At 36.2% G+C, this 27,250-nt stretch overlaps 1 protein-coding gene across 1 annotated transcript in view; it reads left to right on the forward strand.

Moving 5' to 3' along the window:
- Positions 1–27,250, forward strand: part of LOC133616734 (cystathionine gamma-lyase-like) — a 64,585-nt gene that overhangs the window by 7,152 nt on the left and 30,183 nt on the right. The window contains exons 2-6 of the mRNA XM_061976316.1: positions 8,647–8,728; positions 16,384–16,479; positions 16,549–16,658; positions 21,018–21,152; positions 21,221–21,278. Coding sequence (XP_061832300.1) covers positions 8,647–8,728; positions 16,384–16,479; positions 16,549–16,658; positions 21,018–21,152; positions 21,221–21,278 — 481 coding nt within the window. The remainder of the gene's footprint in view (positions 1–8,646; positions 8,729–16,383; positions 16,480–16,548; positions 16,659–21,017; positions 21,153–21,220; positions 21,279–27,250) is intronic.

Genomic DNA, 27,250 nt, shown 5'->3' on the forward strand with positions numbered 1-27,250 from the left:
ACACTTAAAAGAAAGTCAACTTTTTGACACTTAAAAGAAATCCCGACTTTTTGACACTTAGAAAAAATCCCGACTTTTTGACAGAAAAAATCCTGACTTTTTGACAGAAAAATCCCAAATTTTAAGACACTTAGAAAAAAATCCAGATTTTTTGACATTCAGAAAAAAATCCCGATTTTTTGACAAAAAAAATCCCGACTTTTTGACCAAAAAACCTAACTGTGTGCAACCTTTGAAAAAGACCCACTCTCAATATGTTGTAGCACAAAAGCAGTGAAGTTGTCACGTTGTGTAAATGGTAAATAAAAAGAGAATACAACAACTCCTTTTCAATTTATATTCAATTGAATAGACTGCAAAGACAAGATATTTCATGTTCACACTGAGAAACTTTCTTATTTTTTGCAAATAATCATGAACTTAGAATTTAATGGCAGCAACACATTGCAAAAAAGTTGTCACAGGGGCATTTTTAAGACTGTGTTACATGGCTTTTCCTTTTAACAAGACTCAGTAAAGGTTTGGGAACTGAGGAGACACATTTTTGAAGTGGAATTCTTTCCCATTCTTGCTTGATGTACAGCTTAAGTTGTTCAACAGTCTCCCTTCTCATATTTTAGCCTTCAGCATTTTCAATGTGAGACAGGTCTGGACTACAGGCAGGCCAGTCTAGTACCCGCACTCTTTTACTATGAAGCCACGCTGTTGTAACACCTGGCTTGGCATTGTCTTGCTGAAATAAGCAGACGCTGCTTGGATGGCAACATATGTTGCTCCAAAAGCTGTATGTACCTTTCATCATTAATGGTGCCTTCACAGATGTGTAAGTTACCCATGTCTTGGGCACTAATACACCCCCATACCATCACAGATACTGCCTAGAACAGTCCGCATGGTTCTTTTCCTCTTTGGACGTCCACAGTTTTCAAAAAACAATTTGAAATGTGGACTCGTCAGACCGCAGAACACTTTTCCACTTTGCATCAGTCCATCTTAGATGAGCTCGGTCCCCAGTGAAGCCGGCGGCATTTCTGGGTGTTGTTGATAAATGGCTTTGGCTTTGCATAGTAGAGTTTTAACTTGCACTTAGAGATGTAGCGACTAGGGCTGCAGCTAACGATTATTTTTCTATCGATTAATCTATAGATTATTTTTTCGATTAATCGGTTAAGCTATAGATTATTTTTTTCGATTAATCTATAGATTATTTTTCCTTTTACCGATTTTTTTTAAATTTAAAATGAAGAGGAAAAAATAAATGTAGGCCAGTTTTTTCAAAAGGCATGGCTTTTATTTACAAAAAAAAAAAAGTATGACCACTCAGTCAACATTGACAACAACATGACAAAATATTCTGTAACAATGTAAACATTTAAAACTTTTAACATTTAACAAAATTAAAAGTAGCTTATTTGCTTTTTAATGTGCAAATATAAAAGTAAACATCCAGTGCAAATCTTAATATTCTGGAATAGTATAAGCATTTAAAAAGTAAAAGTATTGCTTATTTTGCTTTAAAATGTGCAAAAATAAAGATAAACATCCAATACAAAAAAGTGCAAAACGGAAATATTCTGTAACAAGTATAAACATTTCAACAAAAGTAAAAGTATTGCTTATTAGCTAAAATGTGCAAAAATAAAGCTAAACATCCAATACAAAAAAAGTGTACAGTGTAAACATTTCAACAAAAGTAAAAGTATTGCTTATTTTGCTTAATAACACAACAATGATAGTATGATTAAAGTGAAAGTTAATTGTTGGTTTGTACATAGTATATGTAACTGTTAATGTTGTAAAAGGTATTTGCACAACTAATTAACGTTAGCGTTTGTGACACGTCTTGTGCCGTGGGGTTCTTTCAGGACCGACAGACTGAACGCCAGACGGCTTTGCCAGGTTTACAATCTTTTACACAAAGTCTTTTCTCTTCCAACTCTTTTCTCTTTCTTTCCTCGCTTTTCAGCTCCTCTTCCTCGCTCGCTCGTCGTCCCCTGTCTCTTGCGGCGTCGCTCCCGGCGCGCCCCGCCTCGCCGCTCGCTCGCCGCCGCCGCCTCTCCACAGCGTTAAAGAGGAGCGCGTCTTTGTAAACACTGAACAGGCACGCCAAACGCGCCTCTCAGAGCAAACGGTGCTTTAGTTTATGAATTTACAACGCAGATACAAATGACACATTCATGTTTTTGTGTAATGATGACAACGTATACGCACGCGGACGATTGACTTGTTGATGGCGATGGCAAGAACGCTGTCGGGGGTTTTCTTTTCAAATGTTCGTTCATAGCCGTTGTGCTGCTATGATAGGCCATTTCCGCTCGACACAGTGTGCATACAACAACATTATTAGGCCGTTTATTGAAATACTCCGACACTTTTGACGACTTTTGGCGTGCTTTTTCCCCCTCGCTCGCATCGTCTGCTTTGCGCTCCGCCATGACAGTAGTGTGACGTAAATATGCGACGCGCCGACGCACAAAAACGGCGTCGACGTATTTACGTAACCGATGACGTCGACTATGTCGACGCGTCGTTTCAGCCTTAGTAGCGACCAACTCTAGTTACTGACAGCGGTTTTCTGAAGTACTCCTGAGCCCATGTGGTGATATCCTTCACACACTGATGTCGCTTATTGATGCAGCACCGCCTGAAGGATCCATGGTCACGGTCATTCAATGTTCATTACGCTTACGTGCAGTGATTTCTCCAGATCCTTTTGATGATATTACGGAGCGTAGATGGTGAAATCCCTAAATTCCTTGCAATAGCTGCTTGAGAAATGTTGTTCTTAAACAATTTGACTAAATGACAAAGTGGTCGCCCAATCCTTGTGTGTGAATGACTGAGCATTTCATGGAGGCTGCTTTTATACCCAACCATGGCACCCACCTGTTCCCAATTAGCCTTGTCACCTGTGGGATGTTCCAAATAAGTGTGTGATTAGCATTCCTCAACTTTCTGTCTTTTTTGCCACTTGTGCCAGCTTTTTTTTAAACATGTTGCAGGCATCAAATTCCAAATGAGCTAATATTTGCAAAAAAATAACAAAGTTTCTCAGTGTGAACATGAAGTATCTTGTCTTTGCAGTCTATTCAATTGAATATAAGTTGAAAATGATTTTTACCATTTACACAACGTGGCAACTTCACTGCTTTTGGGGTTTGTACACAGGCAGCCCACAAAGCATTCTTTCATGCTGAGACAGGAAGTTTTAGCATCTCCATACTCCTTTTTGGATCACGTTGTGCGAGACTGAACACGATGTTCCTCGGTCTAACTGCTTCTTTCAAGCACTTAAATTTAATTGCCTTCATGCTCCTTTTTTTTATGACGGCGGACCATAAGAAATGTCTTCAGTACTTTAAGGATTCTCAGTGAACGTTGCGCAACATGTCTTGCAATCATTACAGCTCCGTCAAAAATACCATCGGTTACTTATAGAAGACACATTCTTCAACAACGTTGTTTTAATTAGGGATCACTCGAGATGGTTTTTTCAAGGCCGATACTGATACCGATCATTTCTAGTCCAGGAGGACGATATTTGGAATAATATTAATTTGCAGTAAACGTTATTTAACATGAATATTATACGTCAGTAAACATCTGGACAAGACTTTAAGTTGTTTTTGAACATTATTTTGTAGGAAAGGTGGCACCAGTAGTGACGTAATGTGTTTAATTTATCATCAAACACCTTTATTACGTGTATCTAAGAGGAGCATCAACATTTTATTTCTCATTCTCCTGGGAAAATATGACATTTGTCTACATCACAATAACTCATCTACTACATTTTATACACTTTTATGACACTTTATGGTTATAACACTTGTAGGGTTTCCTCCTGAGGAACCATAAAATATTGGTTGGTTGAAGTTTATGTATAACATGTATAAGGCTGCAGCTAACGATTATTTTTCTATCGATTAATCTATAGATTATTTTTTTCGATTAATCGGTTAATCTATAGATTATTTTTTCGATTAATCTATAGATTATTTTTCCTTTTACCGATAATTTTTTTTATTTAATATGAAGATGGAAAAAATAAATGTAGGCCAGTTTTTTCAAAAGGCATGGCTTTTATTTACAAAAAAAAAAAATATGGCCACTCAGTCAACATTGACAACAACATGACAAAATATTCTGTAACAATGTAAACATTTAACAAAATTAAAAGTAGCTTATTTGCTTTTAATGTGCAAATATAAATGTAAACATCCAGTGCAAATCTTAATATTCTGCAATAGTATAAGCATTTCAAAAGTAAAAGTATTGCTTATTTTGCTTTAAAATGTGCAAAAATAAAGATAAACATCCAATTCAAAAAAGTGCAAAACGGAAATATTCTGTAACAACAGTGTAAACATTTCAACAAAAGTAAAAGTATTGCTTATTCGCTAAAATGTGCAAAAATAAAGATAAACATCCAATACAAAAAAGTGTAAAACGAAATATTCTGTAACAACAGTGTAAACATTTCAACAAAAGTAAAACTTTTGCTTATTTTGCTTAATAACACAACAATGATAGTATGATTAAAGTGAAAGTTAATTGTTCGTTTGTACATAGTATACGTAATTGTTAATGTTGTAAAAGGTATTTGCACAACTAATTAACGTTAGCGTTAAAGAGGAGCGCGTCTTTGTAAACACTGAACAGGCCCGCCAAACGCTCCTCTCAGAGCGAAACGGTGCTTTAGTTTATGAATTTACAACGCAGATACAAATGACACATTCATGTTTTTGTGTAATGATGACAACGTATACTCACGCGGACGATTGACTAGTTGATGGTGATGGCAAGAACGCTGCCGTTGTGCTGCTATGATAGGCCATTTCCGCTCGACACAGTGTGTATACAACAACATTATTAGCAGAGGTGGGTAGAGTAGCCAGAAATTGTACTCAAGTAAGAGTACTGTTACTTTAGAGATTTATTACTCAAGTAAAAGTAAGGAGTAGTCACCCAAATATTTACTTGAGTAAAAGTAGAAAGTATGTTGTGAAAAAACTACTCAAGTACTGAGTAACATACACACACATATCATTAACATGTAAACAAAAACGGCAAAATAAATAAATATAAATTATATACTGTATATATCAATGTATGTATGTATATATATATATATATATATATATATATATATATATATATATATATATATATATATATATATACATACATTGATATATACAGTATATCATTTATATTTATTTATTTTGCCGTTTTTGTTTACATGTTAATGGTGTTTTAATGAATATACATGCATGTTTAACACATATAGATTCCTTTCTTTCATGAAAACAAGTATATAAGTTGGTGTATTACCTGATTCTGATGACTTGCATTGATTGGAAACAGACAGTAGTGATGATAACGTCCACGTTTTCAAATGGAGGAGAAAAAAAGTTCCTCCTTTCTGTCTAATACCACATGAAAGTGGTTGGTTTTTGGCATCTTATTTGTCCAGCTTCCATATTCGTTTTTATACACTTTACAAGAAATACATTGGCGGCAAACTCCGTAGCTTGCTAGCTTGTTTGCGCTGGCTTTCGGAGACTCTTGTTTTGAAAGCGCAGGCGCGATGGAGCGGCACTTTTATTGTGAAGACAGGAACTGTGCAGTCAGTCTTTAGGCTTTTGACGGGATGTACGGTTGAAATAAAAAAGGGTCTTTTTTTCCTTCACACTTTTGATTGATTGATTGAAACTTTTATTAGTAGATTGCACAGTACAGTACATATTCTGTACAATTGACCACTAAATGGTAACACCCCAATAAGTTTTTCAACTTGTTTAAGTCAGGTCATGTGACCGCCTGGCTCTGTTTGATTGGTCCAACGTCACCAGTGACTGCATCTGATTGGTGGAACGAAGTGAAACGTCACCAGTAAGGCAGGCACTTTGAAGGTCTGTCTGACAGACCAAAACAAACAAAGCGTGCATTAACAGATCGATAAAAATTAGTAGCGAGTAGCGAGCTGAATGTAGATAAAAGTAGCGGAGTAAAAGTAGCGTTTCTTCTCTATAAATATACTCAAGTAAAAGTAAAAGTATGTTGCATTAAAACTACTCTTAGAAGTACAATTTATCCCAAAAGTTACTCAAGTAGATGTAACGGAGTAAATGTAGCGCGTTACTACCCACCTCTGCATCACAATAACTCATCTACTACATTTTATACACTTTTATGACACTTTATGTTTATAACACTTTTAGGGTTTCCTCGTGAGGAACCATAAAATATTGGTTGGTTGAAGTTTATGTGGAACATGTACAAAGTTCCAATGTGACACGTCACCGATTTGACTCGTTTTCATTTCTCTTAACATGTCTGAAAAGGAGTAGGAAGATTTAATTCTACTTCATAGCAATCACTGACACATACAGGTAAAAGCCAGTAAATTAGAATATTTTGAAAAACTTGATTTATTTCAGTAATTTCATTCAAAAGGTGTAACTTGTACATTATATTTATTCATTGCACACAGACTGATGCATTCAAATGTTTATTTCATTTAATTTTGATGATTTGAAGTGGCAACAAATGAAAATCCAAAATTCCGTGTGTCACAAAATTAGAATATTACTTAAGGCTAATACAAAAAAGGGATTTTTAGAAATGTTGGCCAACTGAAAAGTATGAAAATGAAAAATATGAGCATGTACAATACTCAATACTTGGTTGGAGCTCCTTTTGCCTCAATTACTGCGTTAATGCGGCGTGGCATGGAGTCGATGAGTTTCTGGCACTGCTCAGGTGTTATGAGAGCCCAGGTTGCTCTGATAGTGGCCTTCAACTCTTCTGCGTTTTTGGGTCCGGTATTCTGCATCTTCCTTTTCACAATACCCCACAGATTTTCTATGGGGCTAAGGTCAGGGGAGTTGGCGGGCCAATTTAGAACAGAAATACCATGGTCCGTAAACCAGGCACGGGTAGATTGTGCGCTGTGTGCAGGCGCCAAGTCCTGTTGGAACTTGAAATCTCCATCTCCATAGAGCAGGTCAGCAGCAGGAAGCATGAAGTGCTCTAAAACTTGCTGGTAGACGGCTGCGTTGACCCTGGATCTCAGGAAACAGAGTGGACCGACACCAGCAGATGACATGGCACCCCAAACCATCACCCAACCATGCAAATTTTGCATTTCCTTTGGAAATCGAGGTCCCAGAGTCTGGAGGAAGACAGGAGAGGCACAGGATCCACGTTGCCTGAAGTCTAGTGTAAAGTTTCCACCATCAGTGATGGTTTGGGGTGCCATGTCATCTGCTGGTGTCGGTCCACTCTGTTTCCTGAGATCCAGGGTCAACGCAGCCGTCTACCAGCAAGTTTTAGAGCACTTCATGCTTCCTGCTGCTGACCTGCTCTATGGAGATGGAGATTTCAAGTTCCAACAGGACTTGGCGCCTGCACACAGCGCAAAATCTACCCGTGCCTGGTTTACGGACCATGGTATTTCTGTTCTAAATTGGCCCGCCAACTCCCCTGACCTTAGCCCCATAGAAAATCTGTGGGGTATTGTGAAAAGGAAGATGCAGAATGCCAGACCCAAAAACGCAGAAGAGTTGAAGGCCACTATCAGAGCAACCTGGGCTCTCATAACACCTGAGCAGTGCCAGAAACTCATGGACTCCATGCCACGCCGCATTAACGCAGTAATTGAGGCAAAAGGAGCTCCAACCAAGTATTGAGTATTGTACATGCTCATATTTTTCATTTTCATACTTTTCAGTTGGCCAACATTTCTAAAAATCCCTTTTTTGTATTAGCCTTAAGTAATATTCTAATTTTGTGACACACGGAATTTTGGATTTTCATTCGTTGCCACTTCAAATCATCAAAATTAAATGAAATAAACATTTGAATGCATCAGTCTGTGTGCAATGAATAAATATAATGTACAAGTTACACCTTTTGAATGCAATGACTGAAATAAATCAAGTTTTTCAAAATATTCTAATTTACTGGCTTTTACCTGTATCTTCACTTCCTGTTCTCAATTTGCAACAATCTACATCGACGATTTCTCAATATTGATATGAAATATACAATATTGTCAACATTGCAATTCTGAGCTCCTTCACGTAGATTATAGTTGAGACGTTTGGTCGACATAATTTCTTCCTGGTTGTTGCAGAAAGTATGAGAATGTGTGAGCTGCTGCCTCGCCTTCTTGACTTATATAATCATCTCGTATTTGTCAGCGATTTCTTTTCTGTGGCCTTCGTGGTCCATCCATCTCTGTCACCTTATTCGATTGAATGACGGATCATGAAACTCGTGGCGCTCACCCGGCAAGTTTTGCAAATGGAGATTTGTCGTGCGACTCGCTGTCGAAGCCAAAACTCCCAAAACGGGAGGAAGACTTCGGGAAAGAAGGACAAAATCTGGAATTCCCGTTAAAAAAAAGCAGATAAGCACTGCAAGGAGGGAAAGGGGGCGTGGCCTTGTGAGCAGTGCTCCTTAGCAAACTTATTACTATTTATTATTTTTAATTCACTGGTATTTTATGTGTACATGTTGCATCTGCTGATGTAGTTCTGTTGCAGTTATGAGTCGGTATTGGCCTTTTTTTTTTACGTCAACATACCAAAACCGGGCTGAGGTAACGTGCCGATCGCTCATGAGGATGTTTCTATCCAGGGCTTTGAGTACAGTCGCAGTGGAAACCCGACAAGGAACTGTCTTGAGAAGGCTGTCGCGGCACTGGACGGGGCCAAGTACTGTAAGTAAATACTGCAGTAGGACCTCCATGGTCAACCACAATCCGTTCTTTGACGCTCAAATGTTCACATTCTGAAACAATCTTCATACAATGTGATCTGGAGGGAAGTTGACTTTCATAGCAGCACAACGAAACCTTGAATTGTAAAGGTGACATTCTGATATTTAACATTTCTACAGGATGTTCAGTGTTTGAACGTGTAGACTTCAGTGTTTGAACAGGTAGACTTCAGTGTTTGAATGTGTAGACTTCAGTGTTTGAATGTGTAGACTTCAGTGTTTGAACAAGTAGACTTCAGTGTTTGAACAGGTAGACTTCAGTGTTTAAACAGGTAGACTTCAGTGTTTGAACAGGTAGACTTCAGTGTTTGAACAGGTAGACTTCAGTGTTTGAACAGGTAGACTTCAGTGTTTGAACAGGTAGACTTCAGTGTTTGAACGTGTAGACTTCAGTGTTTGAACGTGTAGACTTCAGTGTTTGAACGTGTAGACTTCAGTGTTTGAACAAGTAGACTTCAGTGTACCGGTATGAACAAGTAGACTTCAGTGTTTGAACGTGTAGACTTCAGTGTTTGAACGTGTAGACTTCAGTGTTTGAACGTGTAGACTTCAGTGTTTGAACGTGTAGACTTCAGTGTTTGAACGTGTAGACTTCAGTGTTTGAACGTGTAGACTTCAGTGTTTGAACAAGTAGACTTCAGTGTTTGAACAAGTAGACTTCAGTGTACCGGTATGAACAAGTAGACTTTAGTGTTTGAACGTGTAGACTTTAGTGTTTGAACGTGTAGACTTCAGTGTTTGAACGTGTAGACTTCAGTGTTTGAACGTGTAGACTTCAGTGTTTGAACGTGTAGACTTCAGTGTTTGAACGTGTCGACTCGAGTGTTTGAACGTGTCGACTCGAGTGTTTGAACGTGTCGACTGGAGTGTTTGAACGTGTCGACTTGAGTGTTTGAACGTGTCGACTCGAGTGTATGAACGAGTAGACTTCAGTGTATGAGCGTCTCGACTTCAGTGTTTGAACAGGTAAACTTCAGTGTTTGAACAAGTACACTTTCTCCAAATATATTCTTAGTATCAAAAATAAAACAATAAGAAGAGTTTTCATTATATCCAACATAAAAAGTGGATTAGGTAGTGCCTTTAATACTGCATTTGAAATGTGCAACTTCATATTCAGAACCAATATGGCTGACAGGAACTTGGCACACAAGTGCGACCAACTGTGGACAAGGACTTGGAACTCTTACATTCTACAGAGTCTATAGCGGGTGCAAGTGCAAGTGCAAGCTTGCATGTGTAGCATGTGGTTGCATGACTTAAATAACCCAAATATCTTTGCACGACTGCTTTCGCACGACAGCTCGGATAGCGTTGCTAGTTTTCAACACCTGTTGGCGGCATTTGATGACTTGGCGGAAGTGAGAGAACACATCCTGGTTATCATAATGAATAACATTTATTTTACTGTCAGGTTCAAACACTGATGACATCTATTAAACAGACAAGAAGCAAGGAATCATGCAGAGACAGAGTTCAATTTAGCTCAATGAGGAGAGACGCTTGGGACTGCACGCTCAGTTATAATCCCCCACCACGCTCTAAGGCACAGCCCACGTGCTCCTCTATTTATTTGGGAAGTCCCTGGTTACATCACTGAGGCTGCTGCTGAAGGAAGGGGGGTAATTTCAGCAGCCCCAGTTAGACACAATACCGTATTTTCCGCACCATAAGGCGCCCTGGGTTAAAAGCCGCGCCTTCAATGAACGGCATATTTCAAAACTTTGTCCACCTATAAGCCGCCCCGTGTTATAAGCCGCATCTAACTGCGCTAAAGGAATGTCAAAAAAACAGTCAGATAGGTCAGTCAAACTTTAATAATATATTAAAAACCAGCGTTCTAACAACTCTGTTCACTCCCAAAATGTACGCAAATGTGCAATCACAAACATACGTATATCAACATGGACAGAGCTGCGTGAAAAAAGCCACCCGGCCTCTTCGCGTAAACTTAAACTTACCTTAACCACTCGCTCATCTTTTCTTCATCCATCCCTTCGAGTTAGCTTTTATGATGACGCCGGCTGGAAAGGTCTCTTTTGGCAAGGTCTTCCTTTTGAATATCACCATGGGTGGAAGTTTCTGGCCATTAGCATGGCAAGCTAGAACCACAGTGAAGGATGACTTCTCATTCCCTGTGGTGCGAATATTCACCGTACGTGCTCCCGTTGTATCCACAGTGCGGTTCACAGGAATATCAGTTGCTGTGAAATACGGTAGTAATCCATGTGCGGATGGAGAGATTGCGTCTTTTCATGAACCGGATCCTTGTCGCTTAGTAGGAGCCATTTTGTGGTCTTTACAGATGTAAACACACAAAGGAAATGAAACGTACGGTGATATCCGCGCGTTTTTTCTTCTTCTTCCGGGGGCGGGTGGTTGCTTAGAGTAGAAGAAGAAGCGCTTCCTGTTCTATGGGGGCGGGTGCTTACCTTGGCGGTTGCTTGCGTAGAAGAAGAAGCGCTTCCTGTTCTACCGGGAAAAAAGATGGCGGCTGTTTACCGAAGTTGCGAGATCGAAACTTTATGAAAATGAATCTTAATATTAATCCATATATAAAGCGCACCGGGTTAAAAGCCGCACTGTCAGCTTTTGAGTAAATTTGTGGTTTTTAGGTGCGGCTAATGGTGCGGAAAATACGGTATATGGTCACCGTCAGTCTAACCTGTGTGCTTGTTGACCAAGTATGCCTTGCTGTCACGTACGTGTTTAAACAGAAGATGTATATTGTATAAAAAGTGTCGGGCTGGCACGCTATTAATACAGATTGTAGAGGGCGCCAAATGTTGTACCATCATGGCACGCCCTTATTATAGCTGTAAGGGTGAAAATCGGTGAATATTAATCCCGGGAGTTTTCTGAGAGGGGCACTGAAATCCGGAAGTCTCACGGGAAAATTGGGGAGTTCAGCAAGTAAGCTGCTGAGCCGCATCAGAGTGATCAAAGAGCCGCATGCGGCTCCGGAGCCGCGGGTTGCCGACCCCTGCTTTAGACCATAAGCAAGCATGCATCACTATAGCTCTTGTCTCAAAGTAGGTGTACTGTCACCACCTGTCACATCACACCCTCACTTATTTGGACTTTTTTTGCTGTTTTCCTGTGTGTAGTGTTTTACTTCTTGTCTTGCGCTCCTATTTTGGTGGCTTTTTCCTGTTTTGTTGGTATTTTCCTTTTAGAAGTTTCATGTCTTCCTTTTGAGCGATATTCCCCACACCTGCTTTGTTTTCGCAATCCAGACTATTTAAATTGTGCGGATGCTATCCTTCTTTGTGGGGACATTGATTGTCATGTCATGTTCGGGTGCACTTTGTGGACGCCGTCTCTGCTCCACACGCTGTAAGTCTTTGCTGTCGTCCAGCATATTTGTGTTTTTGTTTACTTTGCAGTAGGGCTGCAGCTAACGATTATTTTTCTATCGATTAATCTATAGATTATTTTTTCGATTAATCGGTTAATCTATAGATTATTTTTTTCGATTAATCTATAGATTATTTTTCCTTTTACCGATTATTTTTTTAATTTAAAATGAAGAGGAAAAAATAAATGTAGGCCAGTTTTTTCAAAAGGCATGGCTTTTATTTACAAAAAAAAAAGTATGGCCACTCAGTCAACATTGACAACAACATGACAAAATATTCTGTAACAATGTAAACATTTAAAACTTTTAACATTTAACAAAATTAAAAGTAGCTTATTTGCTTTTTAATGTGCAAATATAAAAGTAAACATCCAGTGCAAATCTTAATATTCTGCAATAGTATAAGCATTTCAAAATTAAAAGTATTGCTTATTTTGCTTTAAAATGTGCAAAAATAAAGATAAACATCCAATACAAAAAAGTACAAAACGGAAATATTCTGTAACCGTGTAAACATTTCAACAAAAGTAAAAGTATTGCTTATTTGCTAAAATGTGCAAAAATAAAGCTAAACATCCAATACAAAAAAGTGTACAGTGTAAACATTTCAACAAAAGTAAAAGTATTGCTTATTTTGCTTAATAACACAACAATGATAGTATGATTAAAGTGAAAGTTAATTGTTGGTTTGTACATAGTATATGTAACTGTTAATGTTGTAAAAGGTATTTGCACAACTAATTAACGTTAGCGTTTGTGACACGTCTTGTGCCGTGGGGTTCTTTCAGGACCGACAGACTGAACGCCAGACGGCTTTGTCAGGTTTACAATCTTTTAATTTTACACAAAGTCTTTTCTCTTCCAACTCTTTTCTCTTTCTTTCCTCGCTTTTCGGCTCCTCTTCCTCGCTCGCTCGTCGTCCTCTGTCTCTGGCTCTCCTCTTCTCTCGCTCCACGTCAGCTTCACTCTGGCTCCTTCCAGTCTCTCTTCCCTCTCTCTCTGCTGCTCCCCTTTTCTTCAGCGAGAGGAGATTGGATGATCGTGCCCAGGTGCGCGGATCGCGCACCTGGGCAGGATTGCGGCGTCGCTCCCGGCGCGCCCCACCTCGCCGCTCGCTCGCCGGCCCCGCCTCTCCACAGCGTTAAAGAGGAGCGAGTCTTTGTAAACACTGAACAGGCACGCCAAACGCGCCTCTCAGAGCGAAACGGTGCTTTAGTTTATGAATTTACAACGCAGATACAAATGACACATTCATGTTTTTGTGTAATGATGACAACGTATACTCACGCGGACGATTGACTAGTTGATGGTGATGGCAAGAACGCTGTCGGTTTTCTTTTCAAATGTTCTTTCATAGCCGTTGTGCTGCTATGATAGGCCATTTCCGCTCGACACAGTGTGCATACAACAACATTATTAGGCCGTTTATTGAAATACTCCCACACTTTTGACTACTTTTGGCGTGCTTTTTCCCCTCGCTCGCATCGTCTGCTTTGCGCTCCGCCATGACAGTAGTGTGACGTAAATATACGACGCGCCGACGCACAAAAACGGCGTCGACGTATTTACGTAACCGATGACGTCGACTACGTCGACGCGTCGTTTCAGCCTTACTTTGCAGCCAGTTCAGTTTTGCATAGCCATCCCTAAGCTTCAATGCCTTTTCTTAGCGGCACTCACCTTTTTGTTTATTTTTGATTTAAGCATAAGATACCTTTTTACCTGCACACTGCTTTCCGCTGTCGTCCGCATATTGTGATCATGACACGACGCGTTTCCGACATCTACAAAGCAATTAGCTACCTGCTGCCACCTACTGATATGGAAGAGTATTACACAGTTACTCTGCCGAGCTCTAGACCGCACCGACACTCAACAACACATTATTGACAGATTAATAATTACTTGTGTGCAAAAAATATTTTTAACCCAATTAGGTGAAATTAGATCATCTCCCACGGCACACCAGACTGTATGTCACGGCACAGTGGTTGAAAAACACTGCCTGAGACAACGTTTGTCGCTTCTCGTTTTGCTATGGCTCTTGTCCTCTGCTTTCTGCGGCGTCTGCCATTGCGAGTTATGTCGGCATACTTGCCAACACTCCCGAATTTTCCGGGAGACTCCCGAAATTCAGCGCCTCTCCCGAAAACCTCCCGGGACAAATATTTTCCCGAAAATCTCCCGATTTTCAGCCGCCCCCTCCAGCTCCATGTGGACCTGAGTGAGGACAGCCTTTTTTCCACGACGGGAGGCCAACAGGGTGACAAGAACTAAATCATCCAGACTAGAGATAAATTGTATTATTATGTTTATCTTACCTAAAAATAAATATTTATTAATTAAAAAAATAAATAAATAAATAAATACATTTTAACTATATTTTGCTAAAAACATCAAAATTAATTGTATTTTTTTTTTTGGTATTTTTTCTGACTCCTTATTACATCCAGCCATTGAATTATACCGGTACTTTAAAATAAACATATTTGAAATAATACATTTTAAATTATCATAATAATTCATTTAAAATGACCATATTTAATTATTTAAAAAATTGCTTGTTTATCAACAACTTTAGCATTTTATTCATTACATTTTGAAGCTCTCAGAAGCCAAGTTATGTTATATTCATGTTATATTTATGCAAGTTTGAAGTATCAATTATCTAAACACAGTTTTGTTTGCATATTTTCAGGATGTAGATATATATATATATATACAGGTAAAAGCCAGTAAATTAGAATATTTTGATAAACTTGATTTATTTCAGTAATTGCATTCAAAAGGTGTAACTTGTACATTATATTTATTCATTGCACACAGACTGATGCATTCAAATGTTTATTTCATTTAATTTTGATGATTTGAAGTGGCAACAAATGAAAATCCAAAATTCCGTGTGTCACAAAATTAGAATATTACTTAAGGCTAATACAAAAAAGGGATTTTTAGAAATGTTGGCCAACTGAAAAGTATGAAAATGAAAAATATGAGCATGTACAATACTCAATACTTGGTTGGAGCTCCTTTTGCCTCAATTACTGCGTTAATGCGGCGTGGCATGGAGTCGATGAGTTTCTGGCACTGCTCAGGTGTTATGAGAGCCCAGGTTGCTCTGATAGTGGCCTTCAACTCTTCTGCGTTTTTGGGTCTGGCATTCTGCATCTTCCTTTTCACAATACCCCACAGATTTTCTATGGGGCTAAGGTCAGGGGAGTTGGCGGGCCAATTTAGAACAGAAATACCATGGTCCGTAAACCAGGCACGGGTAGATTTTGCGCTGTGTGCAGGCGCCAAGTCCTGTTGGAACTTGAAATCTCCATCTCCATAGAGCAGGTCAGCAGCAGGAAGCATGACGTGCTCTAAAACTTGCTGGTAGACGGCTGCGTTGACCCTGGATCTCAGGAAACAGAGTGGACCGACACCAGCAGATGACATGGCACCCCAAACCATCACCCAACCATGCAAATTTTGAATTTCCTTTGGAAATCGAGGTCCCAGAGTCTGGAGGAAGACAGGAGAGGCACAGGATCCACGTTGCCTGAAGTCTAGTGTAAAGTTTCCACCATCAGTGATGGTTTGGGGTGCCATGTCATCTGCTGGTGTCGGTCCACTCTGTTTCCTGAGATCCAGGGTCAACGCAGCCGTCTACCAGCAAGTTTTAGAGCACTTCATGCTTCCTGCTGCTGACCTGCTCTATGGAGATGGAGAATTCAAGTTCCAACAGGACTTGGCGCCTGCACACAGCGCAAAATCTACCCGTGCCTGGTTTACGGACCATGGTATTTCTGTTCTAAATTGGCCCGCCAACTCCCCTGACCTTAGCCCCATAGAAAATCTGTGGGGTATTGTGAAAAGGAAGATGCAGAATGCCAGACCCAAAAACGCAGAAGAGTTGAAGGCCACTATCAGAGCAACCTGGGCTCTCATAACACCTGAGCAGTGCCAGAAACTCATGGACTCCATGCCACGCCGCATTAACGCAGTAATTGAGGCAAAAGGAGCTCCAACCAAGTATTGAGTATTGTACATGCTCATATTTTTCATTTTCATACTTTTCAGCTTTCACTACTGTTTACTAAACGAGGCGAAGTGGCGTAAAAAAAACTTAGCAACGCCTCGAGGCAGCAAAAATTCCCGGAGTATATTTTGTAATGGAATTACTGGAGTTACTGGAGGAATGGTTTCAGCTCTAGTTTTAAGAGTGAACTGGACGAGAAGTTTGTGTGCTGCAGGTCTGGCGGTGGCTTCAGGTCTGGCAGCAACAGTCACCATCACTCACATGCTGAAAGCAGGAGACGGCATCATCTGCATGGATGATGTTTACGGAGGTGAGCTCAGCCTGCATGCACGAGATGTTCTGCTTTGACGTTGAAGATGTTGTCACTTTGCCAACTCAGGAACCAATCGCTACTTCCAAAGAGTCGCTGCAGAGTTCGGGCTGCACATCACTTTGGTGGATTGTACCAATCTGGAGCTGCTCAAGGCGGCCATGAAGCCCAACACCAAAGTAAGATTTTCTGCACATCACTTCAGGACCACAGCCGATGATTGGAAACTCAAGACAGCCATGACATTATTGATTGATTGATTGATTGAGAAGTTTATTGACATGTTAAAGAATGTAATCCATGCAATGCTTTAAAAAGGCAAATGGACGCCACAAAAAGCCAAAAGGCTTGTTTCCATTGTGGTCCATTAAATATTCATCACATTTGATACAGTCAATAATAAAAGATATATAACCTGTAACATGTATATAACAAATTACATTAAAAGATGGATAAATGATGTACATATACACAGTATGCATGTCAGGTGATTTGAAAAACAATATTTACAAAAAATGGGGACGGGGGGGGGGTGTATACACATATAAGTATATATACACTATAACCACATATAAATATATATAGACTATAACCACGTATAAATATATATACACTATAACCACATATAAATATATATACACTATAACCACATATAAATATATATACACTATCACCACATATAAATATATATACACTATAACCACATATAAATATATATACACTATAACCACGTATAAATATATATATACGATGACCACGTATAAATATATATACACTATAACCACATATAAATATATATACACTATAACCACGTATAAATATTTATAGACTATAACCACATATAATAAATAAATAAATATAAATATATATACACTATAACCACATATAAATATATATACACTATAACCACATAAAAATATACATACACTATAACCACGTATAAATATATATACATTATAACCACGTATAAATATATATAGACTATAACCACATATAAATATATATATACGATAACCACGTATAAATATATATACACTATAACCACATATAAATATATATACACTATAACCACATATAAATATATATAGACTATAACCACGTATAAATATATATACACTATCACCACATATAAATATATATACACTATAACCACATATAAATATATATACACTATAACCACGTATAAATATATATATACGATGACCACGTATAAATATATATACACTATAACCACATATAAATATATATACACTATAACCACGTATAAATATTTATAGACTATAACCACATATAATAAATAAATAAATATAAATATATATACACTATAACCACATATAAATATATATACACTATAACCACATAAAAATATACATACACTATAACCACGTATAAATATATATACATTATAACCACGTATAAATATATATAGACTATAACCACATATAAATATATATATACGATAACCACGTATAAATATATATACACTATAACCACATATAAATATATATACACTATAACCACGTATAAATATTTATAGACTATAACCACATATAATAAATAAATAAATATAAATATAAATACACTATAACCACATATAAATATATATACACTATAACCACATATAAATATGTATATACGATAACCACATAAAAATATATATACACTATAACCACGTATAAATATATATACACTATAACCACGTATAAATATATATATACACTATAACCACATATAAATATATATAAACTATAACCACATATAAATATATATATACGATAACCACGTATAAATATATATACACTATAACCACATATAAATATATATACACTATAACCACATATAAATATATATACACTATAACCACGTATAAATATATATACACTATAACCACATATAAATATGTATATACTATAACCACATATAAATATATATACACTATAACCACATATAAATATATATACACTATAACCACATATAAATATATATACACTATAACCACATATAAATATATATTCACTATAACCACATATAAATATATATTCACTATAACCACATATAAATATATATACACTATAACCACTTATAAATATATATATATACTATAACCACGTATAAATATTTATAGACTATAACCACATATAATAAATAAATAAATATAAATATATATACACTATAACCACATATAAATATACATACACTATAACCACGTATAAATATTTATAGACTATAACTACATAAATATATATACACTAGAGATGCGCGGATAGGCAATTATTTCATCCGCAACCGCATCAGAAAGTCGTCAACCATCCGCCATCCACCCGATGTAACATTTGATCAGAACCGCACCCGCCCGCACCCGCCCGTTGTTATATATTTAATATAGACGATGCAAGGCATTAGTGAGGTTATAAAGCTTTTGCCTGTTAAAGAAAGGAGACTGATCCAATGCAGCACAGACATTCGCGTGCCACGCTGTCACGACCCAGACGCACACCAGTGCGCAATCATATGGGAGCCGCGCTGAGCGCACCTCCAAGCGCGTCTCGCTGCCGGCGACGGCCGGGTATATGGGCCCGACGCTCCAGCGCCATCCATTTTCAGGGCTAGTTGATTCGGCAGGTGGGTTGTTACACACTCCTTAGCGGGTTCCGACTTCCATGGCCACCGTCCTGCTGTCTATATCAACCAGGGTGAGCCCCACCCCTTTCGTGAGCGCACTGCGCGCGGAGTGACCCCTGTTACGCGCCCCCGGCAACGGGGGTGGCGGGCAGGTAAGCTGCTTACCTGCTGCGCGTGACGCCGGCCGCGGCGAAGGCGGACGAGGCGGGGTGTCGGTGCGGTGGGCGCGGTGGTGACCCTGGACGTGCGTCGGGCCCTTCTCGCGGATCGCCTCAGCTACGGCTCCCGGTGGGGCCCTCTCGGGGGAAGGGGCCTCGGTCCCGGACCCCGGCGAGGCGTCCCTTCTCCGCTCCGTAAGTGTCCATCTCTTTTTTTCTTCTTCTTCTGTTGTGGCATATGCTGCAGGTGCCTGCTCGTTTTTCATATGTGGGTAACAACATTTAACTATGTATATATATTTACCAATTGGTTTAACTGCCACCCGCCTGAATCTATTTAAAATCTAATTTTTTTTTATTTCAACCGCCCGACCCGACCCGACCTGCGGATAAAATCTAATTTTTTTTAATTTCATCCGCCCGATCCGCGGGTAATCCGCGGACTCCGCGGTTGTGCCCGCAAACCGCGCATCTCTAATATACACTATAACCACATATAAATATATATACACTATAACCACGTATAAATATATATACACTATAACCACATATAAATATATATATACTATAACCATGTATAAATATATATACACTATAACCACATATAAATATATATAACCACATATAAATATATATAACCACATATAAATATATATAGACTATAACCACATATAACCTGTTTGATGGTTGGGAAAGTTGCTTGGGATCAATTTAAGTTGAGATCAGGTAGAAGTTGAGCTGAGCCATGATTTTATGGCACTTTTCCAATTTAGTAGGGAAGTTAGAATTAGAAGGTGTGTTGGCAGTGCATTCCACTTTGTGCTGGCAAAATAGTACAATGCATTTTTTCCTATGAAAGTCTTGAATTTGTTCTTTACAAGTGTATGTAAACTTTTGACCACGACTGTATATCTGCGACTTATAGTGCAACTAATATATGGAAACATCTTTTTTTCTTTAAAAATGTAGTGGGTGTGGCTTATATACCAGTGTGGCCTATAGTCTGGAAAATGCTAATTGCGACTTTTCTCTTTTACATAAAAGTTCATGAGAGTGTGAAGGAAGACAAGTTACTTTTAGACTGTCAATCAACATATTCCACACCTTTAAACAATATGTCATCATTTACTACAAATATTTGTGTTCATGCAGACCAGCTCAGAGCTTTTGTCTACATCATGCTCTTAGACTGAAGGAATAATAAATACAGTGTTTATAATGCCATGTAATCTTAATATATCATATGTAAATAACCATTTAAAAGGATATAAACTTATTCCTCATTATTGTAGAATTGTTTACCATTGTACTGTAAATAGAATAACTTTATTCTAAATAAACAAACAAAAATAAAATGGACTCGTTTCCGTAAGCAAACATTTAACTTTAATAAATATTAAACATTTAAAGTGAATAGTTGAAAAAAAATGAGATGACTGTATTCTCGCTGGTTCGTCCGTGTTGATGGGCTCATATTGCCGTCTCATTTGAAGATGAAATATCACCACAACGTGACATTTTTCTTTTTCAATCATATTTTGTTCCCCCTAAGTTTTACTTTGCGGAACTTCTCACCAGCGAGTGAGACCTCCTTCTCTCTGTTCGAATCGACGGACCAATAAATTGCAGGCTGAACAGTTCTGATTGGCCGACATGTCTGTCACTCAAATGGCCGTGACAGCGGGGCAAAAAGCAACTCAGCCTCTTGTTGGTTCTTTATTTCACCGTCTTCATGGTGTCCCCACTTGTGTACCGTAGATGGTGTGGCTGGAGACACCCACCAACCCCACCATGAAGGTGGTGGACATCAGGGCCTGCTCCGACTTGGTGCACCACCACAGCAAGGACATCGTGGTGGTGGTGGACAACACCTTCATGTCCGCCTACTTCCAGGTGAGACAGGAAGACGTCAACACCAACGTCTTCACTCATTGCCGTGAATTCTTTGTGTCCTCTACCAGCGCCCCCTGGCTTTGGGAGCAGATATCTGCATGTACTCAGCCACCAAGTACATGAACGGTAGGTGGACTTTGTTCCCATTTGACCTCCATCCCAGTACATTTGTCATTAACTTTCAGTTTGTTCCCATTTTACTTCATCCCAGTTCATTTGTCATTTAAGTGTTTTTTGTGTGTAAAATAACATGTGTAAATAAACTAGTTTGTAAAATAATGTGCGTAAATAAACTAGTTTGTAAAATAACGTGTGTAAATAAACAAGTATGTAAAATAACGTGTGTAAATAAACAAGTACCGTATTTTCCGCACCATAAGGCGCCCTGGGTTATAAGCCGCGCCTTCAATGAACGGCATATTTCAAAACTTTGTCCACCTATAAGCCGCCCCGTGTTATAAGCCGCATCTAACTGCGCTAAAGGGAATGTCAAAAAAACAGTCAGATAGGTCAGTCAAACTTTAATAATATATTAAAAACCAGCGTGATGTGGGCGCGCATGGAGTCGTATATCAACATGGACGGAGCTGCGTGAAAAAAGCCACCCGGCCTATTCGCGTAAACTTCCCTTAACCACTCGCTCATCTTTTCTTCATCCATCCATCCCTTCGAGTTAGCTTTTATGATGACGCCGGCTGGAAAGGTCTCTTTTGGCAAGGTCTTCCTTTTGAATATCACCATGGGTGGAAGTTTCTGGCCATTAGCATGGCAAGCTAGAACCACAGTGAAGGATGACTTCTCATTCCCTGTGGTGCGAATATTCACCGTACGTGCTCCCGTTGTATCCACAGTGCGGTTCACAGGAATATCAAAAGTCAGTGGAACCTCGTCCATGTTGAAAATGTTCTCTGGCCGGATCTTTTTTTCAGCTATCTTGTTTTTACAATATGCACGGAAAGTAGCCAGCTTTTCTTGAAAGTCTTTAGGCAGTTGCTGTGAAATAGTAGTCCGTGTGCGGATGGAGAGATTGCGTCTTTTCATGAACCGGAAACCTGTCGCTTAGTAGGAGCCATTTTGTGGTCTTTACAGATGTAAACACACAAAGGAAATGAAACGTATTTTCCGCGCGCTTCTTCTTCTTCTACGCGGGCGGGTGGTTGCTTACAGTAGAAGAAGAAGCGCTTCCTGTTCTATGGGGGCGGGTGCTTAACCTTGGCGGTTGCTTGCGTAGAAGAAGAAGCACTTCCTCTTCTACGGGGAAGAAAGATGGCGGCTGTTTACCGTAGTTGCGAGACCGAAACTTTATGAAAATGAATCTTAATATTAATCCATATATAAAGCGCACCGGGTTATAAGCCGCACTGTCAGCTTTTGAGTAAATTTGTGGTTTTTAGGTGCGGCTAATAGTGCGGAAAATACGGTATGTAAATAAACAAGTATGTAAAATAACGTGTGTAAATAAACTAGTTTGTAAAATAACATGTGTAAATAAACTAGTTTGTAAAATAATGTGTGTAAATAAAGTAGTTTTTAAAATAACGTGTGTAAATAAACAAGTATGTAAAATAATGTGTGTAAATAAACAAGTATGGAAATAAACAAGTATGTAAAATAACGTGTGTAAATAAACTAGTATTGTAAAATAACGTGTGTAAATAAACTAGTTTGTAAAATAACGTGTGTAAATAAACTAGTTTGTAAAATAACGTGTGTAGATAAAGTATGTAAAATAACGTGTTTAAATAAACAAGTATGTAAATAAACTATTTTGTAAAATAACGTGTGTAAATAAACAAGTATGTAAAATAACGTGTGTAAATAAACTAGTTTGTAAAATAACGTGTGTAGATAAAGTATGTAAAATAACGTGTTTAAATAAACAAGTATGTAAATAAACTATTTTGTAAAATAACGTGTGTAAATAAACAAGTATGTAAAATAACGTGTGTAAATAAACTAGTTTGTAAAATAACGTGTGTAAATAAACAACTATGTAAAATAACGTGTGTAAATAAACTAGTTGGTAAAATAAAGTGTGTAAATAAACTAGTTTGTAAAATAACATGTGTAAATAAACTAGTTTGTAAAATAACGTGTGTAAATAAACAAGTATGTAAAATAACGTGTGTAAATAAACAAGTATGTAAATAAACAAGTATGTAAAATAATGTGTGTAAATAAACTAGTTTGTAAAATAACGTGTGTAAATAAACAAGTTTTTAAAATAACGTGTGTAAATAAACTGGTTTGTTTGCAAAATAACGTGTAAACTGTAGTTTGTACAAAAATGTGTAAATGAATTGAAGTTTGTAAAATAACGTGTGTAAATAAACTGTGGTTTGTTTGCAAAATAACATGTGAATAAACTGTAGTTTGTAAAATAACGTGTGTAAGTAAACTGTTTTTAAAATGTGTAAAAATAAACAAGCATGTAAAATAACGTGTGTAAATAAACAAATATGTAAAATAACCTGTGTAAATAAACAAGTATGTAAAACAATGTGTGTAAATAAACTAGTTTGTAAAATAACGTGTGTAAATAAACTAGTTTGTAAAATAACGTGTAAATAAACTAGTTTGTAAAATAATGTGTGTAAATAAACTAGTTTGTAAAATAATGTGTGTATATAAACAAGTATGTAAAATAACGTGTGTAAATAAACAAGTATGTAAATAGACAAGTATGTAAAATAATGTGTGTAAATAAACTCGTTTTTAAAATAACGTGTGTAAATAAACTGGTTTGTTTGCAAAATAACGTGTAAACTGTAGTTTGTACAATAATGTGTAAATAAATTGAAGTTTGTAAAATAACGTGTAAATAAACTGTGGTTTGTTCGCAAAATAACATGTGAATAAACTGTAGTTTGTAAAAAAAATGTGTGTAAGTTAACTGTTTTTAAAATGTGTAAAAATAAACAAGCATGTAAAATAACGTGTGCAAATAAACAAATATGTAAAATAACGTGTGTAAATAAACAAGTATGAAAAATAATGTGTGTAAATAAACTAGTTTGTAAAATAACGTGTGTAAATAAACTAGTTTGTAAATAACGTGTAAATAAACTAGTTTGTAAAATAACGTGTGTAAATAAATTTGTTTGTAAAATAACGTGTGTAAATAAATTAGTTTGTAGAATAACGTGTGTAAATAAACTAGTTTGTAGAATAACGTGTGTAAATAAACAAGTATGTAAAATAACGTGTGTAAATAAACAAGTATGTAAAATAACGTGTGTAAATAAACTAGTTTGTAAAATAACGTGTGTAAATAAACTAGTTTGTAAAATAACGTGTGTAAATAAACTGGTTTGTTTGCAAAATAAGGTGTACACTGTAGTTTGTACAATAATGTGTAAATAAATTGAAGTTTGTAAAATAACGTGTAAATAAACTGTGGTTTGTTTGCAAAATAACATGTGAATAAACTGTAGTTTGTAAAATAACGTGTGTAAGTAAACTGTTTTTAAAATGTGTACAAATAAACAAGCATGTAAAATAACGTGTGTAAATAAACAAATATGTAAAATAACCTGTGTAAATAAACAAGTATGTAAAACAATGTGTGTAAATAAACTAGTTTGTAAATAACGTGTGTAAATAAACTAGTTTGTAAAATAACATGTGTAAATAAAGTAGTTTGTAAAATAACGTGTGTAAATAAACTAGTTTGTAAAATAACGTGTAAATAAACAAGTATGTAAAATAACGTGTGTAAATAAACAAGTATGTAAAATAACGTGTGTAAATAAACTAGTTTTTAAAATAACGTGTGTAAATAAACTGTTTTGTTTGCAAAATAACGTGTAAACTGTAGTTTGTACAATAATGTGTAAATAAATTGAAGTTTGTAAAATAACGTGTGTAAATAAACTGTGGTTTGTTTGCAAAATAACATGTGAATAAACTAGTTTGTAAAATAACGTGTGTAAGTAAACTGTTTTTAAAATGTGTAAAAATAAACAAGCATGTAAAATAACGTGTGCAAATAAACAAATATGTAAAATAACGTGTGTAAATAAACAAGTATGTAAAATAATGGGTGTAAAAAAACTAGTTTGTAAATAACGTGTGTAAATAAACTAGTTGGTAAAATAACATGTGTAAATAAACTTGTTTGTAAAATAACGTGTGTAAATAAACTCGTTTGTAAAATAACATGTGTAAATAAACTAGTTTGTAAAATAACGTGTGTAAATAAACTAGTTTGAAAAATAACGTGTGTAAATAAACTAGTTTGTAAAATAACGTGTGTAAATAAACTGGTTTGTTTGCAAAATAACGTGTACACTGTAGTTTGTACAATAATGTGTAAAGAAATTGAAGTTTGTAAAATAACGTGTGTAAATAAACTGTGGTTTGTTTGCAAAATAACATGTGAATAAACTGTAGTTTGTAAAATAACGTGTGTAAGTAAACTGTTTTTAAAATGTGTAAAAATAAACCAGCATGTAAAATAACGTGTGCAAATAAACAAATATGTAAAATAACGTGTGTAAATAAACAAGTATGTAAAATAATGTGTGTAAATAAACAAATATGTAAAATAACATGTGTAAATAAACAAGTATGTAAAATAATGTGTGTAAATAAACTAGTTTGTAAAATAACCTGTGTAAATAAACTAGTTTGTAAAATAACGTATGTAAATAAACAATTATGTAAAACAACGTGTGTAAATAAACTAGTTTGTAAAATAACGTGTGTAAATAAACTGTTTTTTAAAATAACGTGTGTAAATAAACTGTTTTGTTTGCAAAATAACGTGTAAACTGTAGTTTGTACAATAATGTGTAAATAAATTGAAGTTTGTAAAATAACGTGTGTAAATAAACTGTGGTTTGTTTGCAAAATAACATGTGAATAAACTAGTTTGTAAAATAACGTGTGTAAGTAAACTGTTTTTAAAACGTGTAAAAATAAACAAGCATGTAAAATAACGTGTGCAAATAAACAAATATGTAAAATAACGTGTGTAAATAAACAAGTATGTAAAATAATGGGTGTAAAAAAACTAGTTTGTAAATAACGTGTGTAAATAAACTAGTTGGTAAAATAACATGTGTAAATAAACTTGTTTGTAAAATAACGTGTGTAAATAAACTAGTTTGTAAAATAACATGTGTAAATAAACTAGTTTGTAAAATAACGTGTGTAAATAAACTAGTTTGTAAAATAACGTGTGTAAATAAACTAGTTTGTAAAATAACGTGTGTAAATAAACTGGTTTGTTTGCAAAATAACGTGTACACTGTAGTTTGTACAATAATGTGTAAAGAAATTGAAGTTTGTAAAATAACGTGTGTAAATAAACTGTGGTTTGTTTGCAAAATAACATGTGAATAAACTGTAGTTTGTAAAATAACGTGTGTAAGTAAACTGTTTTTAAAATGTGTAAAAATAAACAAGCATGTAAAATAACGTGTGTAAATAAACAAGTATGTAAAATAATGTGTGTAAATAAACAAATATGTAAAATAACATGTGTAAATAAACAAGTATGTAAAATAATGTGTGTAAATAAACTAGTTTGTAAAATAACCTGTGTAAATAAACTAGTTTGTAAAATAACGTATGTAAATAAACAATTATGTAAAATAACGTGTGTAAATAAACTAGTTTGTAAAATAACGTGTGTAAATAAACTGTTTTTTAAAATAACGTGTGTAAATAAACTGGTTTGTTTGCAAAATAATGTGTACACTGTCGTTTGTACAATAATGTGTAAATAAATTGAAGTTTGTAAAATAACGTGTGTAAATAAACTGTGGTTTGTTTGCAAAATAACATGTGAATAAACTGTAGTTTGTAAAATAACGTGTGTAAGTAAACTGTTTTTAAAATGTGTAAAAATAAACAAGCATGTAAAATTACGTGTGTAAATAAACAAATATGTAAAATAATGTGTGTAAATAAACAAGTATGTAAAATAATGTGTGTAAAAAAACTAGTTTGTAAATGACGTGTGTAAATAAACTAGTTTGTAAAATAACATGTGTAAATAAACTGGTTTGTTTGCAAAATAACATGTGAATAAACTGTAGTTTGTAAAATAACGTGTGTAAGTAAACTGTTTTTAAAATGTGTAAAAATAAACA

Source organism: Nerophis lumbriciformis, linkage group LG14 (assembly GCF_033978685.3).
Source record: "Nerophis lumbriciformis linkage group LG14, RoL_Nlum_v2.1, whole genome shotgun sequence".
NCBI classification, from domain to species: domain Eukaryota; kingdom Metazoa; phylum Chordata; class Actinopteri; order Syngnathiformes; family Syngnathidae; genus Nerophis; species Nerophis lumbriciformis.